Source organism: Pleurodeles waltl, chromosome 5 (genome assembly GCF_031143425.1).
Source record: "Pleurodeles waltl isolate 20211129_DDA chromosome 5, aPleWal1.hap1.20221129, whole genome shotgun sequence".
In the NCBI taxonomy this organism is placed as follows: Eukaryota; Metazoa; Chordata; class Amphibia; order Caudata; family Salamandridae; genus Pleurodeles; species Pleurodeles waltl.
The window spans coordinates 59,435,475-59,460,612 of record NC_090444.1 but is presented as its reverse complement, the minus strand read 5'-3'; the positions used below and the strand labels follow the sequence as shown (position 1 = coordinate 59,460,612).

At 48.1% G+C, this 25,138-nt stretch overlaps 1 protein-coding gene across 6 annotated transcripts in view; it reads right to left on the bottom strand.

Annotated features, from left to right (window-relative positions):
* The window catches only part of ZNF512 (zinc finger protein 512), a 398,138-nt gene that overhangs the window by 125,309 nt on the left and 247,691 nt on the right, over nucleotides 1-25,138 (bottom strand). For all 6 annotated transcript variants that reach the window (XM_069233556.1, XM_069233557.1, XM_069233558.1 and 3 more), the window contains 2 exons: nucleotides 22,403-22,489; nucleotides 19,937-20,035 (listed from right to left, as the gene is read on the bottom strand). In XM_069233556.1, coding sequence (XP_069089657.1) covers nucleotides 19,937-20,035; nucleotides 22,403-22,489 — 186 coding nt within the window. The remainder of the gene's footprint in view (nucleotides 1-19,936; nucleotides 20,036-22,402; nucleotides 22,490-25,138) is intronic.

The window sequence follows — 25,138 nt, the reverse complement described above, 5'->3', positions numbered from 1 at the left end:
AAAGCCCCCGGTGCCCCCAGTGTGGCCCAATGGCGCGAAGAGGTAATACGATGGACCAAAGCAGAAACACAGACATTGCAGAATCTACTGGATAGGGGTATACTAGTTAAAGGCTTGGAGGTTTGGAACTCGTTTTTGACAGCTGTAGAAAAAAAAGACGATGTGCGTCCTCCCTGAACTAATGATAGGAGAGATTTTACATCATCGCAGTAGCCATAGTGTAACACCAATATATGGCGCGTTCGGGGCATGCGGGTGAGAGGGAGGGGGGGAAAAAAAGGAATAATATGAAGAAAATATTTTTTTTAAAAATAATAATAATAAAGCAAATGAACCAGTATAAAATTGTGACGCCTTCTGCGCTTTCCCCTGGGCGCATTGTGGGTGCCTTGCGGTGCGCTGGGGGGTACTGGGTCTGGGAGACTTTGGACCCCTCTGGCTCCCTCCTGCTGCGTCCCGTCTCACGTGCATAGCGCTCCACGGCCAATGGTGGGCTGGTCCCCTGGGGTCGTGGGATGGCCTGGCCACGTGCTGATGAGACGTAACGCGTGGAGACTTGCGCAAATGTCATGCAAGCCTCATTTAGATTGCCTCCTGACCCCTCCGGAGACTGGTTCCTCACCCTCCTGGGCCCCTCCTCTCCTCCTTTGTCGGTCCCCTCCTTCTCCCCCACCGTTGCGGTTCAGCTATAGCCTACTCAGCGTCTATCTTTACTCTCTTTTCTCTATGTTTCTTGAAAAATTTTGCATATGTTAAATACAACTCCTACGTGTACGTGCCACTTGTGGAGCCCTTTCCGGGCGTTGTTACACGCATACGAGAGTTGCGTTTTGCTCATACGTAACAATTATTTGTGTAATGCACGTTGAAACATAATGTAACAGTTTGCACTTTATTTCAATGTGGCCTCTCGGCCGATAAAACAATAAAAATATATTTAAAAAAAAAAAAAGAGTTTGTTTTGACTGAGTTTGTTTACCAGATAAGGAAGGAGAGGGAGAGGAGGAAAAGCGTAGGCAAATATCCCTGACCAGTTCATCCATAGGGCATTGCCCTGGGACTGCCTGTGTGGGTATCTGGATGCGAAGTTTTGGCATTTTGCGTTCTCTTTTGTCGCAAACAAGTCTATTTGAGGTGTTCCCCAGAGCTTGAAGTAAGTGTTCAGAATTTGGGGGTGAATTTCCCATTCGTGGACCTGTTGGTGATCTCGAGAGAGATTGTCTGCGAGTTGATTCTGAATCCCTGGGATAAACTGTGCTATTAGGCGAATTTGGTTGTGAATTGCCCAACGCCATATCTTTTGTGCCAGCAGGCTCAACTGCGTTGAGTGTGTCCCCCCTTGTTTGTTTAGATAATACATTGTTGTCATGTTGTCTGTTTTGACGAGAATGTATTTGTGAACTATTATTGGTTGGAAAGCCTTTAGTGCTTGAAAAACTGCTAGCAGTTCTAGGTGATTTATATGCAGTTTTGTTTGATGTACGTTCCATTGTCCTTGTATGCTGTGTTGATCGAGGTGTGCTCCCCACCCTGTCATGGAAGCATCTGTTGTTATTACGTATTGTGGCACTGGGTCTTGGAAAGGCCGCCCTTTGTTTAAATTTATATTGTTCCACCATAGAAGCGAGAGGTAAGTTTGGCGGTCTATTAACACCAGATCTAGAAGGTGACCCTGTGCTTGTGACCACTGTGATGCTAGGCACTGTTGTAAGGGCCTCATGTGCAGTCTTGCGTTCGGGACAATGGCTATGCATGAAGACATCATGCCTAGGAGTTGTAATATCATCTTTGCTTGTATTCTTTGTGTTGGATACATGCGTTGTATGATGTTGTTGAAATTTTGAATTCTTTGTGGACTTGGAGTGGCTACTCCTTTGTTGTGTTTATTATGGCTCCTAGGTATTGTTGTACCTTGCACGGCAGGATGTTTGATTTTGCGAAGTTGGCGGTGAACCCTAGTTTGTAGAGGGTTTGTATGATTTGATTTGTGTGGTGTGAGCACTTTGTTAACGAATGGGTCTTGATTAGCCAGTCGTCTAGATACGGGAATACATGTATTTGCTGCCTTCTGATGTGTGCAGCGACTACTGCTAGACATTTTGTAAAGACTCTTGGTGCGGTTGTTAAACCGAAAGGCAATACTTTGAATTGGTAATGTATTCCTTTGAATACAAACCTTAGGTATTTCCTGTGCGATGGATGTATTGGTATATGGAAATACGCGTCTTTGAGGTCTAAGGTTGTCATGTAGTCGTGTAGTTTCAGCAATGGTAACACTTCTTATAGTGTGACCATGTGAAAGTGGTCTGATTTGATGTATGTGTTTAGTATTCTGAGGTCTAGGATTGGTCTCAGCATTTTGTCCTTCTTTGGTATTAAGAAGTACAGTGAATAAACTCCTGTGTTTATTTGTGTGTTTGGTACTAATTCGATTGCATTCTTTTGCAATAGTGCTTGAACTTCTATCTCCAGGAGCTCGGAATGATGTTTTGATAAATTTTGTGCTTTTGGTGGTATGTTTGGAGGGAATTGTAGAAATTCTATGCAATAACCATGTTGGATAATTGCTAGAACCCAAGTGTCTGTAGTGATTTCCTCCCATGCTTTGTAATAATGACCTATTCTTCCCCCCACTGGTGTTGAGTGTGGAGGGGGTGAGTGACATGTGAGTCACTGCTTAGTTGTAGGGGTTTTGGGGCTTTGAAATTTTCCCCTATTCCTAGGGAATTGCCCTCCTCTGTATTGGCCCCGAAAACCTCCCCTGTACTGTCCCTGGTAACTGGACGGTGTTGCCTGTGAGGTGCTGGCTTGTGTGGCCTGACCCCGAAACCCCCCTTTAAAGTGTGTTTTGCGGAAGGTGCTGTAATTTCCTCTGCTCTGCGGGGAGTAGAGTGCCCCCATGGCTTTGGCAGTGTCCGTGTCTTTTTTAAGTTTCTCAATCGCCGTGTCCACTTCTGGACCGAACAGTTCTTTTTCGTTGAATGGCATGTTGAGAACTGCCTGCTGTATCTCTGGCTTAAACCCAGACGTTCGTAGCCATGCGTGCCTTCTGATGGTCACAGATGTATTAATTGTTCTTGCAGCTGTGTCTGCTGCGTCCATGGAGGAGCGTATCTGGTTGTTTGAAATGTTTTGTCCTTCCTCAACCACTTGCTTTGCCCTCTTTTGTAGTTCTTTGGGTAGATGTTCAATGAGGTGTTGCATCTCATCCCAATGGGCTCTGTCATAGCGCGCAAGTAGTGCTTGAGAGTTAGCGATGCGCCACTGGTTTGCAGCCTGTGCTGCGACTCTCTTTCCAGCTGCATCGAACTTGCGGCTTTCCTTATCTGGGGGTGGTGCATCCCCAGATGTGTGGGAGTTGGCCCTTTTCCTAGCTGCTCCTACAACGACGGAATCTGGTGGCAGCTGTGTAGTGATGAAAACAGGGTCTGTAGGAGGCGCCTTATACTTCTTTTCCACCCTTGGTGTTATTGCCCTACTTTTGACCGGCTCCTTAATGATTTCTTTTGCGTGCCGAAGCATACCAGGGAGCATAGGCAGGCTTTGGTAGGAGCTGTGGGTGGAGGAGAGGGTGTTGAATAAAAAGTCATCCTCGACTTGTTCTGAGTGGAGGCTTACATTGTGGAATTGTGCTGCTCTAACCACCACCTGAGAATATGCAGTGCTGTCTTCTGGTGGTGATGGCTTTGTAGGGTATGCCTCCGGACTGTTATCTGACACTGGGGCGTCGTATAAGTCCCATGCGTCCTGATCCTGGTCACCTTGGCTCATGGTGGTGTGAGCCGGGGAATGTGATGGAGTTTGTGCTGGTGAGACGTTAATTACGGGTGGAGGAGAGGGTGGCGGAGTAACCTTTTTCACCATTTTTGTTTGTGGTGTTTGGTCAGTTTGAAACTCCAGTCTTCTCTTTCTCCTAATAGGGGGAAGGGTGCTTATTTTTCCTGTCCCCTGCTGTATAAAAATACGTTTCTGCGTATGGTCTACATCAGTAGATTGCAGCTCTTCCTCAAACCTATGCTTTCGCATTTGGGAGGTCAGTGATTGCTCCTCTGTATAAGAGCCTGAAACTGGGTCGGTTGCAGGTTGTTTTGACACCGAAACCCTGTCTGCATCTTTTTTCGGCTCCGAGGTGACTTTTTTCTTTTTCGGAGTCGAAACCTCTCGGCGTCGATCTTCGTCGGTGCCGCTGTCTCAGCGTCGAGCCGTGTCTACACCGCTATCTCGGTGTCGATGTTTGTCTCCAGCACTTTCTCGATCCCGAGAAGGCTGCGTGCCGGTGTCTCGACCGGTGTCGGACGGCCTCGGCACTGTTTGGGCCTTTTTCGGTGCCGACGGTCGGTCACCGAATTTATGGGTCGAGCCATGGCCTGGTGGCAGTGTCGTCCCCTGGGCCTTGTCAATCTTCTTATGAGTGGTTTTCGACGTCTTACTCACGGTTCTTGGATCGTCGAATTCCTCGGAGTCCGATTCGTGGATCGAAAAGGTTTCTTCTTCCTCTTGTTCCTCGAACTCTCAGTGGGCTGTCGGCGTGGACGCCATCTGAAGTCTTCTGGCTCGACGGTCTCGGAGTGTTTTTCGGGACCGGAACGCACGACAGGCCTCGCAAGTCTCTTCACTGTGCTCAGGTGACAGGCACAGGTTACAGACCAAGTGTTGGTCTGTATATGGGTATTTGTTGTGGCATTTGGGACAGAAACGGAACGGGGTCCGTTCCATCGGCGTTGTTCTACACGCGGTCGGGCCGACCAGGCCCCGACGGGGGATCGAAAACTACCCCGAAGGGCACCGGAGCTCTTCGATCTTCGATGCGGTGTTGAATCTAACTACGCCGATCCCGACCGCAACAATACCGACGAAAATCTTCCGAAATTTAGCTATCTTTCCGTTCCGAAACTCGGAGCGACAGGAACACGTCCGAACCCGATGGCGGAAAAAAAACAATCGAAGATGGAGTCGACGCCCATGCGCAATGGAGACAAAAGGAGGAGTCACTCGGTCCCGTGACTCGAAAGACTTCTTCGAAGAAAAACAACTTGTAACACTCCGACCCAACACCAGATGGCGAGCTATGCAAAACATGCGTATCTACAGCGACAGATGCCATCGAACTTTAGGTTTTAGTACCCAATATTTTAAACTGGGACCTATAGTAAAAAACTGATAAACCTGCAGGAGCTTCAGTATCTGAAAATTGAGTTATAGTTATATTCATGTGGAGGTAAAATAGTTCTATTAGAATATAATAATAACGTATACTTTTGAAGACTGCGCGATAACTCATTAAGAGTGTAATTTTGTAGACATTCATGAGCCAGGTAGAGAGCGCAGTACAATGGAAACGGTGATACCTTAGCGTGCTGCTCAGAGAGCTTGTAGGATGTTGGCTCTGTATGTGCTATTTCAAAGTAAGGAATAGCATGCACAGAGTCCAAGGGTTCCCCTTAGAGGTAAGATAGTGGCAAAAAGAGATAATACTAATGCTCTATTTTGTGGTAGTGTGGTCGAGCAGTAGGCTTATCAAAGGAGTAGTGTTAAGCATTTGTTGTACATACACAGGCAATAAATGAGGAACACACACTCAGAGACAAATCCAGCCAATAGGTTTTTGTTATAGAAAAATATATTTTCTTAGTTTATTTTAAGAACCACAGGTTCAAATTCTACATTTAATATCTCATTTGAAAGGTATTGCAGGTAAGTACTTTAGGAACTTTGAATCATTACATTAGCATGTATACTTTTTACATAAAACACATTTAGCTGTTTTAAAAGTGGACACAGTGCAATTTTCACAGTTCCTGGGGGAGGTAAAGTATTGTTAGTTTTCACAGGTAAGTAAGTCACTTACAGGTTTCAGTTTGTGGTCCAAGGTAGCCCACCGTTGGGGGTTCAGAGCAACCCCAAAGTCACCACACCAGCAGCTCAGGGCCGGTCAGGTGCAGAGGTCAAAGATGTGCCCAAAACACATAGGCTTCAATGGAGAGTCTGCCAGCAGGTAAGTACCCGTGTCTTCGGAGGGCAGACCAGGGGGGTTTTGTAGGGCACCAGGGGGGACACAAGTCAGCACAGAAAGTACACCCTCAGCAGCGCGGGGGCGGCCGGGTGCAGTGTGCAAACACGCGTCGGGTTTCCAATAGTTTCCTATGGGAGACCAAGGGGTCTCTTCAGCGATGCAGGCAGGCAAGGGGGGGGGGGGGGGGGGGGGCTCCTCGGGGTAGCCACCACCTAGGCAAGGGAGAGGGCCTCCTGGGGGTCACTCCTGCACAGGAGTTCCGTTCCTTTAGGTGCTGGGGGCTGCAGGTGCAGGGTCTTTTCCAGCCGTCGGGAAATGGAGTTCAGGCAGTCAGGGGGAGCCTCGGGATTTCCTCTGCAGGCGTCGCTGTGGGGGCTCAGGGGGGACAACTTTGGTTACTCACGGTCTCGGAGTCGCCGGAGGGTCCTTCCTGAGTTGTTGTTTCTCCACCAGTCGAGTCGGGGTCGCCGGGTGCAGTGTTGCAAGTCTCACGCTTCTTGCGGGGAGCTGCAGGGGTCTTTAAATCTGCTCCTCTGTAACAAAGTTGCAGTTCTTTTGGAGCAGTGCCGCTGTCCTCGGGAGTTTCTTGTCTTTCTAGAAGCAGGGCAGTCCTCAGAGGATTCAGAGGTCGCTGGTCCCTTGGAAAGCGTCGCTGGAGCAGGTTTCTTTGGAAGGCAGGAGACAGGCCGGTAAGTCTGGAGCCAAAGCAGTTGGTGTCTTCTGTTCTTCCTCTGCAGGGGTTTTTCAGCTCAGCAGTCCTCTTCTTCTTGTAGTTTCAGGAATCTAAATTCTTAGGTTCAGGGAAGCCCTTAAATACTAAATTTAAGGGCGTGTTTAGGTCTGGGGGGTTAGTAGCCGATGGCTACTAGCCCTGAGGGTGAGTACACCCTCTTTGTGCCTCCTCCCAAGTGGAGGGGGTCACATCCCTAATCCTATTGGGGGAATCCTCCATCTGCAAGATGGAGGATTTCTAAAAGTTAGAGTCACTTCAGCTCAGGACACCTTAGGGGCTGTCCTGACTGGCCTGTGACTCCTCCTTGTTGTTTTCTTTGTTTCCTCCGGCCTTGCCGCCAAAAGTGGGGGCCGTGGCCGGAGGGGGCGGGCAACTCCACTAGCTGGAGTGTCCTGCGTTGCTGTGACAAAGGGGTGAGCCTTTAAGGCTCACCGCCAGGTGTTACAGCTCCTGCCCGGGGGAGGTGCTAGCATCTCCACCCAGTGCAGGCTTTGTTACTGGCCTCAGAGTGACAAAGGCACTCTCCCCATGGGGCCAGCAACATGTCTCTAGTGTGGCAGGCTGCTGGAACCAGTCGGCCTACACAGATAGTTGGATACAGTTTCAGGGGGCACCTCTAAGGTGCCCTCTGGGGTGTGTTTCACAATAAAATGTACACTGGCATCAGTGTGCATTTATTGTGCTGAGAAGTTTGATACCAAACTTCCCAGTTTTCAGTGTAGCCATTATGGTGCTGTGGAGTTCGTGTTTTACAGACTCCCAGACCATATACTCTTATGGCTACCCTGCACTTACAATGTCTCAGGTTTGTCTTAGACACTGTAGGGGCACAGTGCTCATGCACTGGTGCCCTCACCTATGGTATAGTGCACCCTGCCTTAGGGCTGTAAGGCCTGCTAGAGGGGTGTCTTACCTATACTGCATAGGCAGTGAGAGGCTGGCATGGCATCCTGAGGGGAGTGCCATGTCGACTTACTCATTTTGTTCTCACTAGCACACACAAGCTGGTAAGCAGTGTGTCTGTGCTGAGTGAGGGGTCTCTAGGGTGGCATAAAACATGCTGCAGCCCTTAGAGACCTTCCCTGGCATCAGGGCCCTTGGTACCAGAGGTACCAGTTACAAGGGACTTACCTGGATGCCAGGGTGTGCCAATTGTGGATACAAAAGTACAGGTTAGGGAAAGAGCACTGGTGCTGGGGCCTGGTTAGCAGGCCTCAGCACACTTTCAAGTCAAAACATAGCATCAGCAAAGGCAAAAAGTCAGGGGGCAACCATGCCAAGGAGGCATTTCCTTACACAACCCCCCCCCCCCCCCCAAACGAAAGAGGATGAGACTAACCTTTCCCAAGAGAGTCTTCATTTTCTAAGTGGAAGAACCTGGAAAGGCCATCTGCATTGGCATGGGCAGTCCCAGGTCTGTGTTCCACTATAAAGTCCATTCCCTGTAGGGAGATTGTAAGGAAATGCCTCCTTGGCATGGTTGCCCCCTGACTTTTTGCCTTTGCTGATGCTATGTTTACAATTGAAAGTGTGCTGAGGCCTGCTAACCAGGCCCCAGCACCAGTGTTCTTTCCCTAACCTGTACTTTTGTATCCACAATTGGCAGACCCTGGCATCCAGATAAGTCCCTTGTAACTGGTACTTCTAGTACCAAGGGCCCTGATGCCAAGGAAGGTCTCTAAGGGCTGCAGCATGTCTTATGCCACCCTGGAGACCTCTCACTCAGCACAGACACACTGCTTACCAGCTTGTGTGTGCTAGTGAGAACAAAACGAGTAAGTCGACATGGCACTCCCCTCAGGGTGCCATGCCAGCCTCTCACTGCCTATGCAAGTAAAGGTCAGTCACCCCTCTAGCAGGCCTTACAGCCCTAAGGCAGGGTGCACTATACCATAGGTGAGGGTACCAGTGCATGAGCATGGTACCCCTACAGTGTCTAAACAAAACCTTAGACATTGTAAGTGCAGGGTAGCCATAAGAGTATATGGTCTGGGAGTTTGTCAAACACGAGCTCCACAGCACCATAATGGCTACACTGAAAACTGGGAAGTTTGGTATCAAACTTCTCAGCACAATAAATGCACACTGATGCCAGTGTACATTTTATTGCAAAATACACCCCAGAGGGCACCTTAGAGGTGCCCCCTGAAACTTAACCGACTGTCTGTGTAGGCTGACTAGTTCCAGCAGCCTGCCACACTAGAGACATGTTGCTGGCCCCATGGGGAGAGTGCCTTTGTCACTCTGAGGCCAGTAACAAAGCCTGCACTGGGTGGAGATGCTAACACCTCCCCCAGGCAGGAGCTGTAACACCTGGCGGTGAGCCTCAAAGGCTCACCCCTTTGTCACAGCCCAGCAGGGCACTCCAGCTTAGTGGAGTTGCCCGCCCCCTCCGGCCACGGCCCCCACTTTTGGCGGCAAGGCTGGAGGGAACAAAGAAAGCAACAAGGAGGAGTCACTGGCCAGTCAGGACAGCCCCTAAGGTGTCCTGAGCTGAGGTGACTCTAACTTTTAGAAATCCTCCATCTTGCAGATGGAGGATTCCCCCAATAGGGTTAGGATTGTGACCCCCTCCCCTTGGGAGGAGGCACAAAGAGGGTGTACCCACCCTCAGGGCTAGTAGCCATTGGCTACTAACCCCCCAGACCTAAACACGCCCTTAAATTTAGTATTTAAGGGCTACCCTGAACCCTAGAAAATTAGATTCCTGCAACAACAACAAGAAGGACTGCCTAGCTGAAAACCCCTGCAGAGGAAGACCAGAAGACAACAACTGCCTTGGCTCCAGAAACTCACCGGCCTGTCTCCTGCCTTCCAAAGAACTCTGCTCCAGCGACGCCTTCCAAAGGGACCAGCGACCTCTGAATCCTCGGAGGACTGCCCTGCTTCGACGACGACAAGAAACTCCCGAGGACAGCGGACCTGCTCCAAAAAGACTGCAACTTTATCCAAAGGAGCAGCTTTAAAGAACCCTGCAATCTCCCCGCAAGAAGCGTGAGACTTGCAACACTGCACCCGGCGACCCCGACTCGGCTGGTGGAGAACCAACACCTCAGGGAGGACCCCCGGACTACTCTACGACTGTGAGTACCAAAACCTGTCCCCCCTGAGCCCCCACAGCGCCGCCTGCAGAGGGAATCCCGAGGCTTCCCCTGACCGCGACTTTCTGAAACCTATGTCCCGACGCCTGGAAAAGACCCTGCACCCGCAGCCCCCAGGACCTGAAGGACCGGACTTTCACTGCAGAAGTGACCCCCAGGAGTCCCTCTCCCTTGCCCAAGTGGAGGTTTTCCCGAGGAAGCCCCCCCTTGCCTGCCTGCAGCGCTGAAGAGATCCCTTGATCTCTCATTGACTTCCATTGCGAACCCGACGCTTGTTCTAACACTGCACCCGGCCGCCCCCGCGCCGCTGAGGGTGAAATTTCTGTGTGGGCTTGTGTCCCCCCCGGTGCCCTACAAAACCCCCCTGGTCTGCCCTCCGAAGACGCGGGTACTTACCTGCTGGCAGACTGGAACCGTTGAAGCCTATGCGTTTTGGGCACCACTTTGAACTCTGCACCTGACCGGCCCTGAGCTGCTGGTGTGGTAACTTTGGGGTTGCTCTGAACCCCCAACGGTGGGCTACCTTGGACCAAGAACTGAACCCTGTAAGTGTCTTACTTACCTGGTAAAACTAACAAAAACTTACCTCCCCCAGGAACTGTGAAAATTGCACTAAGTGTCCACTTTTAAAATAGCTATTTGTGAATAACTTGAAAAGTATACATGCAATTGAAATGATTCAAAGTTCCTAATGTACTTACCTGCAATACCTTTCAAACAAGATATTACATGTTAAATTTGAACCTGTGGTTCTTAAAATAAACTAAGAAAAGATATTTTTCTATAACAAAACCTATTGGCTGGATTTGTCTCTGAGTGTGTGTACCTCATTTATTGTCTATGTGTATGTACAACAAATGCCTAACACTACTCCTTGAATAAGCCTACTGCTCGACCACACTACCACAAAATAGAGCATTAGTATTATCTATTTTTACCACTATTTTACCTCTAAGGGGAACCCTTGGACTCTGTGTATGCTATTCCTTACTTTGAAATAGCACATACAGAGCCAACTTCCTACAGAGATGGACCACCTCAACAGTTTTGGATTTTCACCTTTCATTTGCATCAGCCATCTGAGAGGTCTGTGGTCGGTTTGAACTACAAAGTGAGTTCCAAAGAGGTATGGTCTCAGCTTTTTCAGGGACCAAACCACAGCAAAGGCCTCCCTCTCAATGGCACTCCAACGCTGCTCCCTGGGGAGTAACCTCCTGCTAATGAAAGCAACAGGCTGGTCAAGGCCATCATCATTTGTTTGGGACAAAACTGCCCCTATCCCATGTTCAGAGGCATCTGATTGCACAATGAATTGCTTGGAGTAATCTGGAGCTTTTAGAACTGGTGCTGTGCACATTGCTTGTTTCAGGGTGTCAAAGGCCTGTTGGCATTCTACAGTCCAGTTTACTTTCTTGGGCATTTTCTTGGAGGTCAATTCTGTGAGGGCTGTCACAATGGATCCATATATCCCTTCACAAACCTCCTATAGTACCCAGTCAAGCCAAGGAATGCCCTGACTTGAGTCTGGGTTTTTGGAGCTACCCAGTCCAGAATAGTCTGGATCTTAGGCTGGAGTGGCTGAACTTGGCCTCCACCTACAAGGTGTCCCAAGTAAACCACAGTTCCCTGCCCTATCTGGCATTTGGATGCCTTGATAGAGAGGCCTGCAGATTGCAGAGCCTTCAAAACCTTCTTCAGGTGGACCAGGTGATCCTGCCAGGTGGAGCTGAAGACAACAATATCATCAAGATAAGCTGCACTAAAGGATTCCAACCCAGCAAGGACTTGATTCACCAACCTTTGGAAGGTGGCAGGGGCATTCTTTAAACCAAAGGGCATAACAGTGAACTGATAATGCCCATCAGGTGTGGAGAATGCTGTCTTTTCTTTTGCTCCAGGGGCCATTTTGATTTGCCAGTACCCTGCTGTTAAGTCAAAGGTACTTAAGAATTTGCCAGCCCCTAATTTGTCTATTAGCTCATCAGCTCTAGGAATGGGATGGGCATCTGTCTTGGTGACAGAGTTGAGCCCTCTGTAGTCCACACAAAACCTCATCTCTCTCTTTCCATCTTTGGTGTGAGGTTTGGGGACTAAGACCACTGGGCTAGCCCAGGGGCTGTCAGAGTGCTCAATTACTCCCAATTCCAGCATCTTGTGGACTTCCACCTTGATGCTTTCCTTAACTTCATCAGACTGTCTAAATATTTTGTTTTTGACAGGCATGCTGTCTCCTGTGTCCACATCATGGGGTACACAGGTGTGTCTGACCAGGGGTTAGGGAAAAGTGTTCAGCAAACTGTTGTAGGACCTTCCTACAGTCAGATTGCTGTTGGCCAGAGAGGGTGTCTGAATAGATCACTCCATCCACTGAGCCATCTTTAGGGTTTGATGAGAGGAGATCAGGGAGAGGTTCACTCTCAGCTTCCTGGTCCTCATCTGTTACCATCAACAGATTTACATCAGCCCTATCATGGAAGAGTTTTAGGCGGTTTACATGGATCACCCTCTTGGGGCTCCTGCTTGTGCCTAGGTCCACCAGGTAGGTGACCTGACTCTTCTTTTCCAGGATTGGGTAAGGGCCACTCCATCTGTCCTGAAGTGCCCTGGGAGCCACAGGCTCCAAAACCCAAACTTTCTGCCCTGGTTGGAATTCAACCATTGCAGCCTTTTGGTCATACCAAAACTTCTGGAGCTGTTGGCTGGCCTCAAGGTTTTTACTTGCCTTTTCCATGTACTCTGCCATTCTTGAGCGAAGGCCAAGTACATAGTCCACTATGTCTTGTTTAGGCTCATGAAGAGGTCTCTCCCAGCCTTCTTTAACAAGAGCAAGTGGTCCCCTTACAGGGTGGCCAAACAGAAGTTCAAAGGGTGAGAACCCTACTCCCTTCTGAGGCACCTCTCTGTAAGCGAAAAGCAGACATGGCAGGAGGACATCCCATCTCCTTTTGAGTTTTTCTGGGAGCCCCATGATCATGTCTTTTAATGTCTTGTTGAATCTCTCACCAAGGCCATTAGTTTGTGGATGATATGGTGTAGTGAATTTATAAGTCACTCCACACTCATTCCACATGTGTTTTAGGTATGCTGACATGAAGTTGGTACCTCTGTCCGAAACCACCTCCTTAGGGAAGCCCACTCTGGTAAAGATACCAATGAGGGCCTTGGCTACTGCAGGGGCAGTAGTCGACCTAAGGGGAATAGCTTCAGGATACCTAGTAGCATGATCCACTACTACTAGGATGTACATATTTCCTGAGGCTGTGGGAGGTTCTAGTGGACCAACTATGTCCACACCCACTCTTTCAAAGGGGACCCCCACCACTGGAAGTGGAATGAGGGGGGCCTTTAGATGCCCACCTGTCTTACCACTGGCTTGACAGGTGGGGCAGGAGAGGCAAAACTCCTTAACCTTCTGGGACATATTGGGCTAGTAGAAGTGGTTGACTAACCTCTCCCACGTCTTGGTTTGTCGAAAATGCCCAGCAAGGGGAATATCATGGGCTAAGGTCAGAATAAACTCTCTGAAACCCTGAGGCACTACCACTCTCCTAGTGGCACCAGGTGTGGGATCTCTTGCCTCAGTGTACAGGAGTCCATCTTCCCAATAGACCCTATGTGTTCCATTTTTCTTGCCTTTGGACTCTTCAGCAGCTTGCTGCCTAAGGCCTTCAAGAGAGGGACAGGTTTCTTGTCCCTTACACAACTCTTCCCTTGAGGGTCCCCCTGGGCCCAAGAGCTCAACCTGATAAGGTTCCAGCTCCATAGGCTCAGTTCCCTCAGAGGGCAGAACTTCTTCCTGAGAAGAGAGGTTCTCTTTTTCTGACTGTGTTGCAGTTGGTTTCCCAACTGACTTTCCTTTTCTCTTGGTAGGCTGGGCCATTTTTCCAGATTCCAGCTCTACTTTTTCACCCTGTGCCTTGCACTGTGCCCTTGTCTTGACACACACCAGTTCAGGGATACCCAGCATGGCTGCATGGGTTTTTAGTTCTACCTCAGCCCATGCTGAGGACTCCAGGTCATTTCCAAGCAGACAGTCTACTGGGATGTTTGAGGAGACCACCACCTGTTTCAGGCCATTGACCCCTCCCCACTCTAAAGTTACCATTGCCATGGGATGTGCTTTAGTTTGATTGTCAGCATTGGTGACTGTATAAGTTTTTCCAGTCAGGTATTGGCCAGGGGAAACCAGTTTCTCTGTCACCATGGTGACACTGGCACCTGTATCCCTCAGGCCCTCTACACTTGTCCCATTAATTAAGAGCTGCTGCCTGTATTTTTGCATGTTAGGGGGCCAGGCAGCTAGTGTGGCTAAATCCACCCCACCCTCAGAGACTAATGTAGCTTCAGTGTGGACCCTGATTTGCTCTGGGCACACTGTTGATCCCACTTGGAGACTAGCCATTCCAGTGTTACCTGGATTGGAGTTTGGAGTGGAACTTTTCTTGGGACAGGCCTTGTCTCCAGTTTGGTGTCCAGACTGACTACAGTTTCGACACCAGGCCTTTTTGGGATCAAAGTTTTTACCCTTGTACCCAGGATTGTTTTGTGAAGAGGCTCTGGGCCCACCCTCCTGTGCAGGTTTTTGGGGGCCTGTAGAAGACTCTTGACTATTTTTATTTTTGGCTGTCTCACCACCCTTCCCCTGAGGAGGTTTTGTGACCCCTTTCTTTTGGTCACCCCCTGTGGAAGTTTTGGACACCCTAGTCTTGACCCAATGGTCCGCCTTCTTTCCCAATTCTTGGGGAGAAATTGGTCCTAGGTCCACCAGATGCTGATGCAGTTTATCATTGAAACAATTACTTAACAGGTGTTCTTTCACAAATAAATTGTACAGCCCATCATAATCACTTACACCACTGCCTTGATTCCAACCATCTAGTGTTTTTACTGAGTAGTCTACAAAGTCAACCCAGGTCTGGCTCGAGGATTTTTGAGCCCCCCTGAATCTAATACTATACTCCTCAGTGGAGAATCCAAAGCCCTCAATCAGGGTTCCCTTCATGAGGTCATAAGATTCTGCATCTTTTCCAGAGAGTGTGAGGAGTCTATCCCTACACTTTCCTGTGAACATTTCCCAAAGGAGAGCACCCCAGTGAGATTTGTTCACTTTTCTGGTTACACAAGCCCTCTCAAAAGCTGTGAACCATTTGGTGATGTCATCACCATCTTCATATTTAGTTACAATCCCTTTAGGGATTTTAAACATGTCAGTAGAATCTCTGACCCGATTTATGTTGCTGCCACCATTGATGGGTCCTAGGCCCATCTCTTGTCTTTCCCTTTCTATGGCTAGGATCTGTCTTTCCAAAGCCAATCTTTTGGCCATCCTGGCTAACTGGATGTCCTCTTCACTGGAGTTATCCTCAGTGATTTCAGAGGTGCTGGTCCCTCCTGTGAGGGAGCCAGCATCTCTGACTATTATTTTTGGAGTCAGGGCTTGAGAGGCCCTGTTCTCCCTAGTTAGGACTGGAAGGGGGGAATCTCCCTCCAAGTCACTATACTCATCCTCTGTGTTGCCATCCTCAGAGGGATTGGCTCTTTCAAACTCTGCCAACAGCTCCTGGAGCTGTAGTTTGGAAGGTCTGGAGCCCATTGATATTTTCTTTAGTTTACAGAGTGACCTTAGCTCTCTCATCTGTAGATGGAGGTAAGGTGTGGTGTCGAGATCCACCACATTCACATCTGTGCTAGACATTATGCTTCTAAAAGTTGGAATACTTTTTAAGAATCTAAAACTAGTTCTAGAATCTAATTCAAACTTTTACCAAACTTTTAAACTCTAAAAGAAATGCTAACAGGGACTAACACAAGGCCCTAGCAGGACTTTAAAGAATTTAGAAAAATTTCAAATTGCAAAAAACAATTTCTAATGACAATTTTTGGAATTTGTCGTGTGATCAGGTATTGGCTGAGTAGTCCAGCAAATGCAAAGTCTTGTACCCCACCGCTGATCCACCAATGTAGGATGTATGTGCTATTTCAAAGTAAGGAATAGCATGCACAGAGTCCAAAGGTTCCTCTTAGAGGTAAGATAGTGGCAAAAAGAGATAATACTAATGCTCTATTTTGTGGTAGTGTGGTCGAGCAGTAGGCTTATCAAAGGAGTAGTGTTAAGCATTTGTTGTACATACACACAGGCAATAAATGAGGAACACACACTCAGAGACAAATCCAGCCAATAGGTTTTTGTTATAGAAAAATATATTTTCTTAGTTTATTTTAAGAACCACAGGTTCAAATTCTACATGTAATATCTCATTTGAAAGGTATTGCAGGTAAGTACATTAGGAACTTTGAATCATTACATTAGCATGTATACTTTTTACATAAACCACATTTAGCTGTTTTAAAAGTGGACACAGTGCAATTTTCACAGTTCCTGGGGGAGGTAAAGTATTGTTAGTTTTCACAGGTAAGTAAGTCACTTGCAGGTTTCAGTTTTTGGTCCAAGGTAGCCCACCGTTGGGGGTTCAGAGCAACCCCAAAGTCACCACACCAGCAGCTCAGGGCCGGTCAGGTGCAGAGGTCAAAGAGGTGCCCAAAACACATAGGCTTCAATGGAGAGAAGGGGGTGCCCCAGTTCCAGTCTGCCAGCAGGTAAGTACCTGCGTCTTCGGAGGGCAGACCAGGGGGGTTTTGTAGGGCACCGGGGGGGACACAAGTCAGCACAGAAAGTACACCCTCAGCAGCGCGGGGGCGGCCGGGTGCAGTGTGCAAACACGCGTCGGGTTTCCAATAGTTTCCTATGGGAGACCAAGGGGTCTCTTCAGCGATGCAGGCAGGCAAGGGGGGGCTCCTCGGGGTAGCCACCACCTAGGCAAGGGAGAGGGCCTCCTGGGGGTCACTCCTGCACAGGAGTTCCGTTCCTTTAGGTGCTGAGGGTGCAGGGTCTTTTCCAGCCGTCGGGAAATGGAGTTCAGGCAGTCGCGGTCAGGGGGAGCCTCGGGATTCCCTCTGCAGGCGTCGCTGTGGGGGCTCAGGGGGGACAACTTTGGTTACTCACGGTCTCGGAGTCGCCGGAGGGTCCTCCCTGAGTTGTTGTTTCTCCACCAGTCGAGTCGGGGTCGCCGGGTGCACTGTTGCAAGTCTCACGCTTCTTGCGGGGAGCTGCAGGGGTCTTTAAATCTGCTCCTCTGTAACAAAGTTGCAGTTCTTTTGGAGCAGTGCCGCTGTCCTCGGGAGTTTCTTGTCTTTCTTGAAGCAGGGCAGTCCTCAGAGGATTCAGAGGTTGCTGGTCCCTTGGAAAGCGTCGCTGGAGCAGGTTTCTTTGGAAGGCAGGAGACAGGCCGGTAAGTCTGGAGCCAAAGCAGTTGGTGTCTTCTGTTCTTCCTCTGCAGGGGTTTTTCAGCTCAGCAGTCCTCCTCTTCTTGTAGTTTCAGGAATCTAAATTCTTAGGTTCAGGAAAGCCCTTAAATACAAAATTTAAGGGCGTGTTTAGGTCTGGGGGGTTAGTAGCCAATGGCTACTAGCCCTGAGGGTGAGTACACCCTCTTTGTGCCTCCTCCCAAGGGGAGGGGGTCACATCCCTAATCCTATTGGGGGAATCCTCCATCTGCAAGATGGAGGATTTCTAAAAGTTAGAGTCACTTCAGCTCAGGACACCTTAGGGGCTGTCCTGACTGGCCTGTGACTCCTCCTTGTTGTTTTCTTTGTTTCCTCCGGCCTTGCCGCCAAAAGTGGGGGCCGTGGCCGGAGGGGGCGGGCAACTCCACTAGCTGGAGTGTCCTGCGGTGCTGTGACAAAGGGGTGAGCCTTTGAGGCTCACCGCCAGGTGTTACAGCTCCTGCCTGGGGGAGGTGTTAGCATCTCCACCCAGTGCAGGCTTTGTTACTGGCCTCAGAGTGACAAAGGCACTCTCCCCATGGGGCCAGCAACATGTCTCTAGTGTGGCAGGCTGCTGGAACCAGTCAGCCTACACAGATAGTTGGATACAGTTTTAGGGGGCACCTCTAAGGTGCCCTCTGGGGTGTGTTTCACAATAAAATGTACACTGGCATCAGTGTGCATTTATTGTGCTGAGAAGTTTGATACCAAACTTCCCAGTTTTCAGTGTAGCCATTATGGTGCTGTGGAGTTCGTGTTTTACAGACTCCCAGACCATATACTCTTATGGCTACCCTGCACTTACAATGTCTCAGGTTTGTCTTAGACACTGTAGGGGCACAGTGCTCATGCACTGGTGCCCTCACCTATGGTATAGTGCACCCTGCCTTAGGGCTGTAAGGCCTGCTAGAGGGGTGTCTTACCTATACTGCATAGGCAGTGAGAGGCTGGCATGGCATCCTGAGGGGAGTACCATGTCGACTTACTCATTTTGTTCTCACTAGCACACACAAGCTGGTAAGCAGTGTGTCTGTGCTGAGTGAGGGGTCTCTAGGGTGGCATAAAACATGCTGCAGCCCTTAGAGACCTTCCCTGGCATCAGGGCCCTTGGTACCAGAGGTACCAGTTAAAAGGGACTTACCTGGATGCCAGGGTGTGCCAATTGTGGATACAAAAGTACAGGTTAGGGAAAGAGCACTGGTGCTGGGGCCTGGTTAGCAGGCCTCAGCACACTTTCAAGTCAAAACATAGCATCAGCAAAGGCAAAAAGTCAGGGGGCAACCATGCCAAGGAGGCATTTCCTTACAGAGCTCGATTGGTTGATTCTGAGTCAGCAATCTGTAATGCAGTCTTTCTTTCCTTCCTTCCTTCTTTCTGCCATTCTTTCCTCTCTGTTCCTTCCTTATCTTGTCTTTTATGTCCTTCATTTTAAATGTTTTTTTTTGTTTCGTTCTTCCCCAGTCCTTATTTTTCTGCCTTTCTTTCTGTCTTTTCTTTCTCACTTTTTCCTTTCTGCTTGCCTTTCCTTTTTTCACTCTTCTTTGTATCTTGCATTTTGCTGTTTTTTCTTTCTTACCCTTTTCCTGCTTTCTTGCATTCTTCTGTTTTTTTCTGGCTTCTTTCTTCCTTTCTTTATTTGTTGCCTTTTTTTTATGCCTTCTTTCTCAAAGGCAAGAGGCTGGCCCCCACTGCCAGACAGACTGTCTTTAGTTTTAGATCTGTTTTAGCCAAGACTTTGATTTTCCTAAAAGTATGTGCATAGTTTTCAGACAGATTTCATCCACTAGTTTGTGGTGGTGTCATTCACATTTTTCTTTCACCCACTCCAGCATGCATCAAGGGGCAATGGGTCAGCTCACGCAAGCCACTGATTGATTTTACTAGGCGTTATGGCATTCTGCCCTTTAACAAGGAGCACATCCACACACAAATTAGTATCCTTCAATGCCAGGCATGACTAAGGGTATGTTGCCTTTGTTGAGTCAAAAAAAAAAAAAAAAAAAAAAAAAAAACATATTTGTCTTTATCCAATGTTTCTTTAACTGATGTGGGGTGGCAACAATACAGTTTTACAAAAAAAGACATAGTGGCTTTGGCAATGCTTGTTGGACTTTGGGGTGGATATTCTGAATCTCAACAGTGTGGATAAGCTACAAATAAATGTTTATGTGTGTGGACAGTTCCCTCATCACAAATGCCATTAGTTTACTAATTAGGCGTGGTTGAAAAGTGCCTTTACTACTGCTGCAGGATTAGTGCGAGTGCAAAGAGGGTTCTAGGGCAGTGGTTCCCAACCTTTTGATTTCTGTGGACCCCCACTTTAACATTAATGGAACCCAGGCACCCCCACTGAATCATCATTAGAATTTGGGGAACCCCGCATGAGTCATTACTGGAAGCTGGGGACCTAATTTGTCAATATTTGTTAATATTTTTTTATTTTCTAGGCTCTCGCGGACCCCCTGAGAAGGCTTCGTGGACCCCCAGGGGTCCCCGGACCACAGGTTGGGAACCACTGTTCTAGGGGGTGACTGGCATAGGCTGCACATCTGGTTTATCTGCAGGTTACTTGAGATAGTTCTACTATGTAATTCTGTACAGTTTCAACTTGCGTAGCATATAGCTTAATTACTGTCCATGTCATTTAACAAACTGTATTCAAATGACTCATGCTCTACATGGCTTAACACTACTAGTTAATGGATACCCTATCCTGTATATTCACTTTATAGAAACCACAACCTGCCTCAGCATCATTAAACCCACCTCTCTTGAGCATTTTAACTTGCCCCTCTGCCTCAGCACTACACGCAGCTGCTCCCGCACTGACTGAGTGTTTACGTCCTCTCCATCTGCAAGAACTGGCTGTGAAGAAAAGCACAACTTCAGTTGTCCAAGCAATATTGTTCCGATAATCAGCAAAATACCAATTAGTGCCCAAAAATGATAATATATTTAATTACTTTATTCAATGATTACAATTACTACAACACACTATGCAATGCGAACTGATGACCGGTTTATCCAACTCAATGGTACTCATTGAATGAACTTTGGAAGGATTAAAAAAAAGAACTTATGAGGATTCAACACACTGACTTTCAGGCTCGATTGATCTCTACAGCAGATGTATTAACCCATCGAGCTGTCTGGCATACTATACAAAATCTATCTTTTATTTAGCCCACCGCATCAGCCGGTGAGAGTCAGAGGCTAGAGAGCTCTCAGCAATAGCTGCCCAAGACTTTGGACAGTGTTGTGTTGCACTGGACAACGGACGTCAAATGTCCTGCCCCCCATGACAGTGGCCCGGATCTGGGCGGAGCTGGTTAGCTCTAGGGCGTGTCGCGCGCGTCCCCTCTCTCACTCGAGTGACCTGAAGGTATCTGGATATTCTGCATCTGCTGCTGTGATTGGTTCTTTCAAAGTTACTCAGCTTCTCAGTTTACAGGGGCGGGACCAGCACAATGCATCTCCAGAACAATATGGACTGTTTGGTCGACCAGGTGAGGGTCGCTAAAAACAGATAATGGACAGAATAAACAAATAAAAGATGCTAGGGGTCGGGTTTCAGTCATTTAATGGAAAAGATTAAAAATGCCAAATTTAGCTTCCCAGAGTAAGAATACTATTCAAAGACAAACATAAGTGTGTCACGAAGAATACGCCAGCCCGGCCGGTTTTGAGAAGTTGTGTGGTGACTAGTGCAGCACACACAGGGGTTACTCATGGCTTGTACTTCCACCGCACAGAGTTCCTCACTGGAGCCGCAGCCTTTTTGTACCATTTGCCTAATTACCAAGATGACCAAGTAAGGTCGACCCCTCACGCGCCCCCCCCCCCCCCCCCAACTCTTTCACAGCATGATGCTGAAGGCACTCAGTCTCAAGGTGTACTGGAGAATGGGAAATGTCCCCGAGATCGTCAGATATTACTGTATGGGTACTGCCAGGTACCACTGGGGTCCTCTGCCCACCAGGGTACTTTAGTCCAACCGAAGAGACTCCCTCTAGGCACTGGACTCTTGAAGGGTGGCAAGCTGGGCACTCAAGGACTAGTAGTAAATAGCACAAATTGTAGCCCTGGTTTTGCATTTTAGCAATCTTCGTCAGAATCATAAAAATACTTACCCTCTGCATGAGGGGTCTCATAATGCTTTAAATCTATACATATCAAAGGGGTCAAGGTTCAGCGTATCCACTGCAGACACGCACCTGAGTGCACCAAGTGAAAGGTTTTCAGACTGGTTTGTGACTGTATTCACTTACAAAGCAGAGTAACACCCCTCACAATACTACATTGCAGCAACTAGAAGAAACAGCAGCTTTCTGCCTGAAAACCTGGATGGTCTGTATGATTAAAAATGAGGAAAAATACAGCCTCCTAGGCTTCACCATAGGAAGAGGTGAAAGAGGGTCCTGTCACATTAAGGCTCCAGGGGCTGCCACATCAATTAGCACAGACAGATACCTCGGGTTTTTAACAGCTCATGACAGCTGAATCACGCAAAAAGGTGGGCACTGGTGACCATTTGTCATCGGATTATCTATATAAATATGTTTCCATATGATGTGCATCTGTACTTAACATCTTTCCATCCAGGGACACTTTTAAAGGATTTCTTTGCCATTTCTTGTCATCATGCCTCCAAATCTTGTGAAGAGCACCTTAATTAGGGAAAAACTGTCCCTTGGCGTGTGGTTTATCTTCCAGCATTTCGGCTGAGCCTATATACCATAACATCAGAGTGGAACCCTAAACTGCCTACCTGGCTGTGTTATGCATTCTGAGAGAGTTAAGTGTCCGGATTCCTTGAAGGACTACAACAAAAATTCCTGCACCATCTGCAGCTTTATTTTTTATTTTAGGAAATAGCTGAAGTGCATTTCTCAGCAATAATGTGAATTTTTTTTTCAATAATTTTCAACTGTAAAAAAAGACGAGTTTTCCTTCAAATGAAAGATTTATCTGCATGTGTGTAGAGACCCCCCACACACGGTGAAGCAACCTTGATAGTCTCTGCATACTCCAGGTCCCACGAAGGGGTTCATGAACACGCACCGGCTGGACATCCGTGAGCCTCTATCCCTACCGATGCAACATCTCAGTGCTAACGCAGGGTCTGTGCCCAAATCCCCTACTCCTGCATTAACTTGCTAACAGGAACCTTTCACCACACCCTCACCCATCCTCCTACTCACTCCCACCGATAACCAGACGGATACTCATTACCATATTGTTGTGGTCGGCCATGATGTGATACTTCATCCCAGGAGCAGATCTGAGCTGCTTGCCACAGTGCTGACATTTAAACACCACCTAGGGAAAACAAAACTGAAATCAAAAGAAGCATACATGATTGCAATCCCACCTCCACGGTTTTCTCACCCCCTTGTTCTTGCAGCAGTAAGATTTATCTATGGCTGCATCACATGACAGTTCCACCAATGGGAGAACTTGTTTGTTTTTCAGAGATTGGAGTTGTCCTGTTTCTGAGCTCATGAGCCCACCAATGTCTGTTTAGTAACCCCCCCCCCCTTCTTTACCCAGCTATTTCAAGTTGACAGCCACTGTCTGAAGTAAAACTACAACACAATGTGCTTCACTGATATAGTGGCATTCTGGCAAATCAAGATATTTCTATTTTTTTCTACTCATTTATTGAAGGGATCAAGTTAGTGCCTCTGCTTTGTATCAGAGCATCAAGAGGACGGCCAGACTGAAGTGAGTGGAGGAGGGAATTTTGGAGAACTATTTAACGGATAATTGTTTTTTCTCTGGTACAGGGTTGGGCTAGATTCCTGGTGAACATGAGCAGAAGAGATGGTGACGAATAGAACAGCAGGTACATGAGGCCAGTAACTTTGGCTAAAAATGTTTTTATGGTTTAAAGTCTACTTTGCAAAGAGGGCTTCAGAAGTGCCCTCAATAATATACATTAGCAAATAATGCATTTGTGCAGAGGCAACCATGTGTATGTGTTTACTGGAGGCAAAATGTTTACCTCAAAGAATGAAAATGTCACTTACCCAGTGTACATCTGTTCGTGGCATCAGTCGCTGTAGATTCGCATGTTTTGCAATAGCTCGCCATCTGGTGTTGGGCCGGAGTGTTACAAGTTGTTTTTCTTCGAAGAAGTCTTTCGAGTCACGGGACCGAGTGACTCCTCCTTTTGTGTCCATTGCGCATGGGCGTCGACTCCATCTTCGATTGTTTTTCCCCGCAGAGGGTGAGGTAGGAGTTGTATTGTAGTAATAGTGCCCATGCAATGGAGTGACTAAGTATGTACCTATTTAAGGTTGAAATGATATATATACAAATAGTTGAAGGTAACTTCCGAACTGCTACAGGCTCCCGGGGAGGCGGGTGGGCACATGCGAATCTACAGCGACTGATGCCACGAACAGATGTACACTGGGTAAGTGACATTTTCAGTTCGATGGCATCTGTCGCTGTAGATACGCATGTTTTGCATAGACTAGTAAGCAGTTATCTCCTGTAGGAAGTTGGCTCTGTATGTGCTATTTCAAAGTAAGGAATAGCATGCACAGAGTCCAAGGGTTCCCCTTAGAGGTAAAATAGTGGTAAAAATAGATAATACTAATGCTCTATTTTGTGGTAGTGTGGTCGAGCAGTAGGCTTATCCAAGGAGTAGTGTTAAGCATTTGTTGTACATACACATAGACAATAAATGAGGTACACACACTCAGAGACAAATCCAGCCAATAGGTTTCTGTATAGAAAAATATCTTTTCTTAGTTTATTTTAAGAACCACAGGTTCAAATTCTACATGTAATATCTCATTCGAAAGGTATTGCAGGTAAGTACTTTAGGAACTTCAAATCATCAAAATTGCATGTATACTTTTCAAGTTATTGACAAATAGCTGTTTTAAAAGTGGACACTTAGTGCAATGTTCACAGTTCCTAGGGGAGGTAAGTATTGGTTAGGTTAACCAGGTAAGTAAGACACTTACAGGGCTTAGTTCTTGGTCCAAGGTAGCCCACCGTTGGGGGTTCAGAGCAACCCCAAAGTCACCACACCAGCAGCGCAGGGCCGGTCAGGTGCAGAGTTCAAAGTGGTGCCCAAAACACATAGGCTAGAATGGAGAGAAGGGGGTGCCCCGGTTCCGGTCTGCTTGCAGGTAAGTACCCGCGTCTTCGGAGGGCAGACCAGGGGGGTTTTGTAGGGCACCGGGGGGGACACAAGCCCACACAGAAATTTCACCCTCAGCAGCGCGGGGGCGGCCGGGTGCAGTGTAGGAACAGGCGTCGGGTTTGTAATGTTAGTCTATGAGAGATCTCGGGATCTCTTCAGCGCTGCAGGCAGGCAAGGGGGGGATTCCTCGGGGAAACCTCCACTTGGGCAAGGGAGAGGGACTCCTGGGGGTCACTTCTCCAGTGAAAGTCCGGTCCTTCAGGTCCTGGGGGCTGCGGGTGCAGGGTCTCTCCCAGGCGTCGGGACTTTAGGTTCAAAGAGTCGCGGTCAGGGGAAGCCTCGGGATTCCCTCTGCAGGCGGCGCTGTGGGGGTTCAGGGGGGACAGGTTTTGGTACTCACAGTATCAGAGTAGTCCTGGGGTCCCTCCTGAGGTGTTGGATCGCCACCAGCCGAGTCGGGGTCGCCGGGTGCAGTGTTGCAAGTCTCACGCTTCTTGCGGGGAGCTTGCAGGGTTCTTTAAAGCTGCTGGAAACAAAGTTGCAGCTTTTCTTGGAGCAGGTCCGCTGTCCTCGGGAGTTTCTTGTCTTTTCGAAGCAGGGGCAGTCCTCAGAGGATGTCGAGGTCGCTGGTCCCTTCGGAAGGCGTCGCTGGAGCAGGATCTTTGGAAGGCAGGAGACAGGCCGGTGAGTTTCTGGAGCCAAGGCAGTTGTCGTCTTCTGGTCTTCCGCTGCAGGGGTTTTCAGCTGGGCAGTCCTTCTTCTTGTTGCAGGAATCTAACTTTCTAGGGTTCAGGGTAGCCCTTAAATAC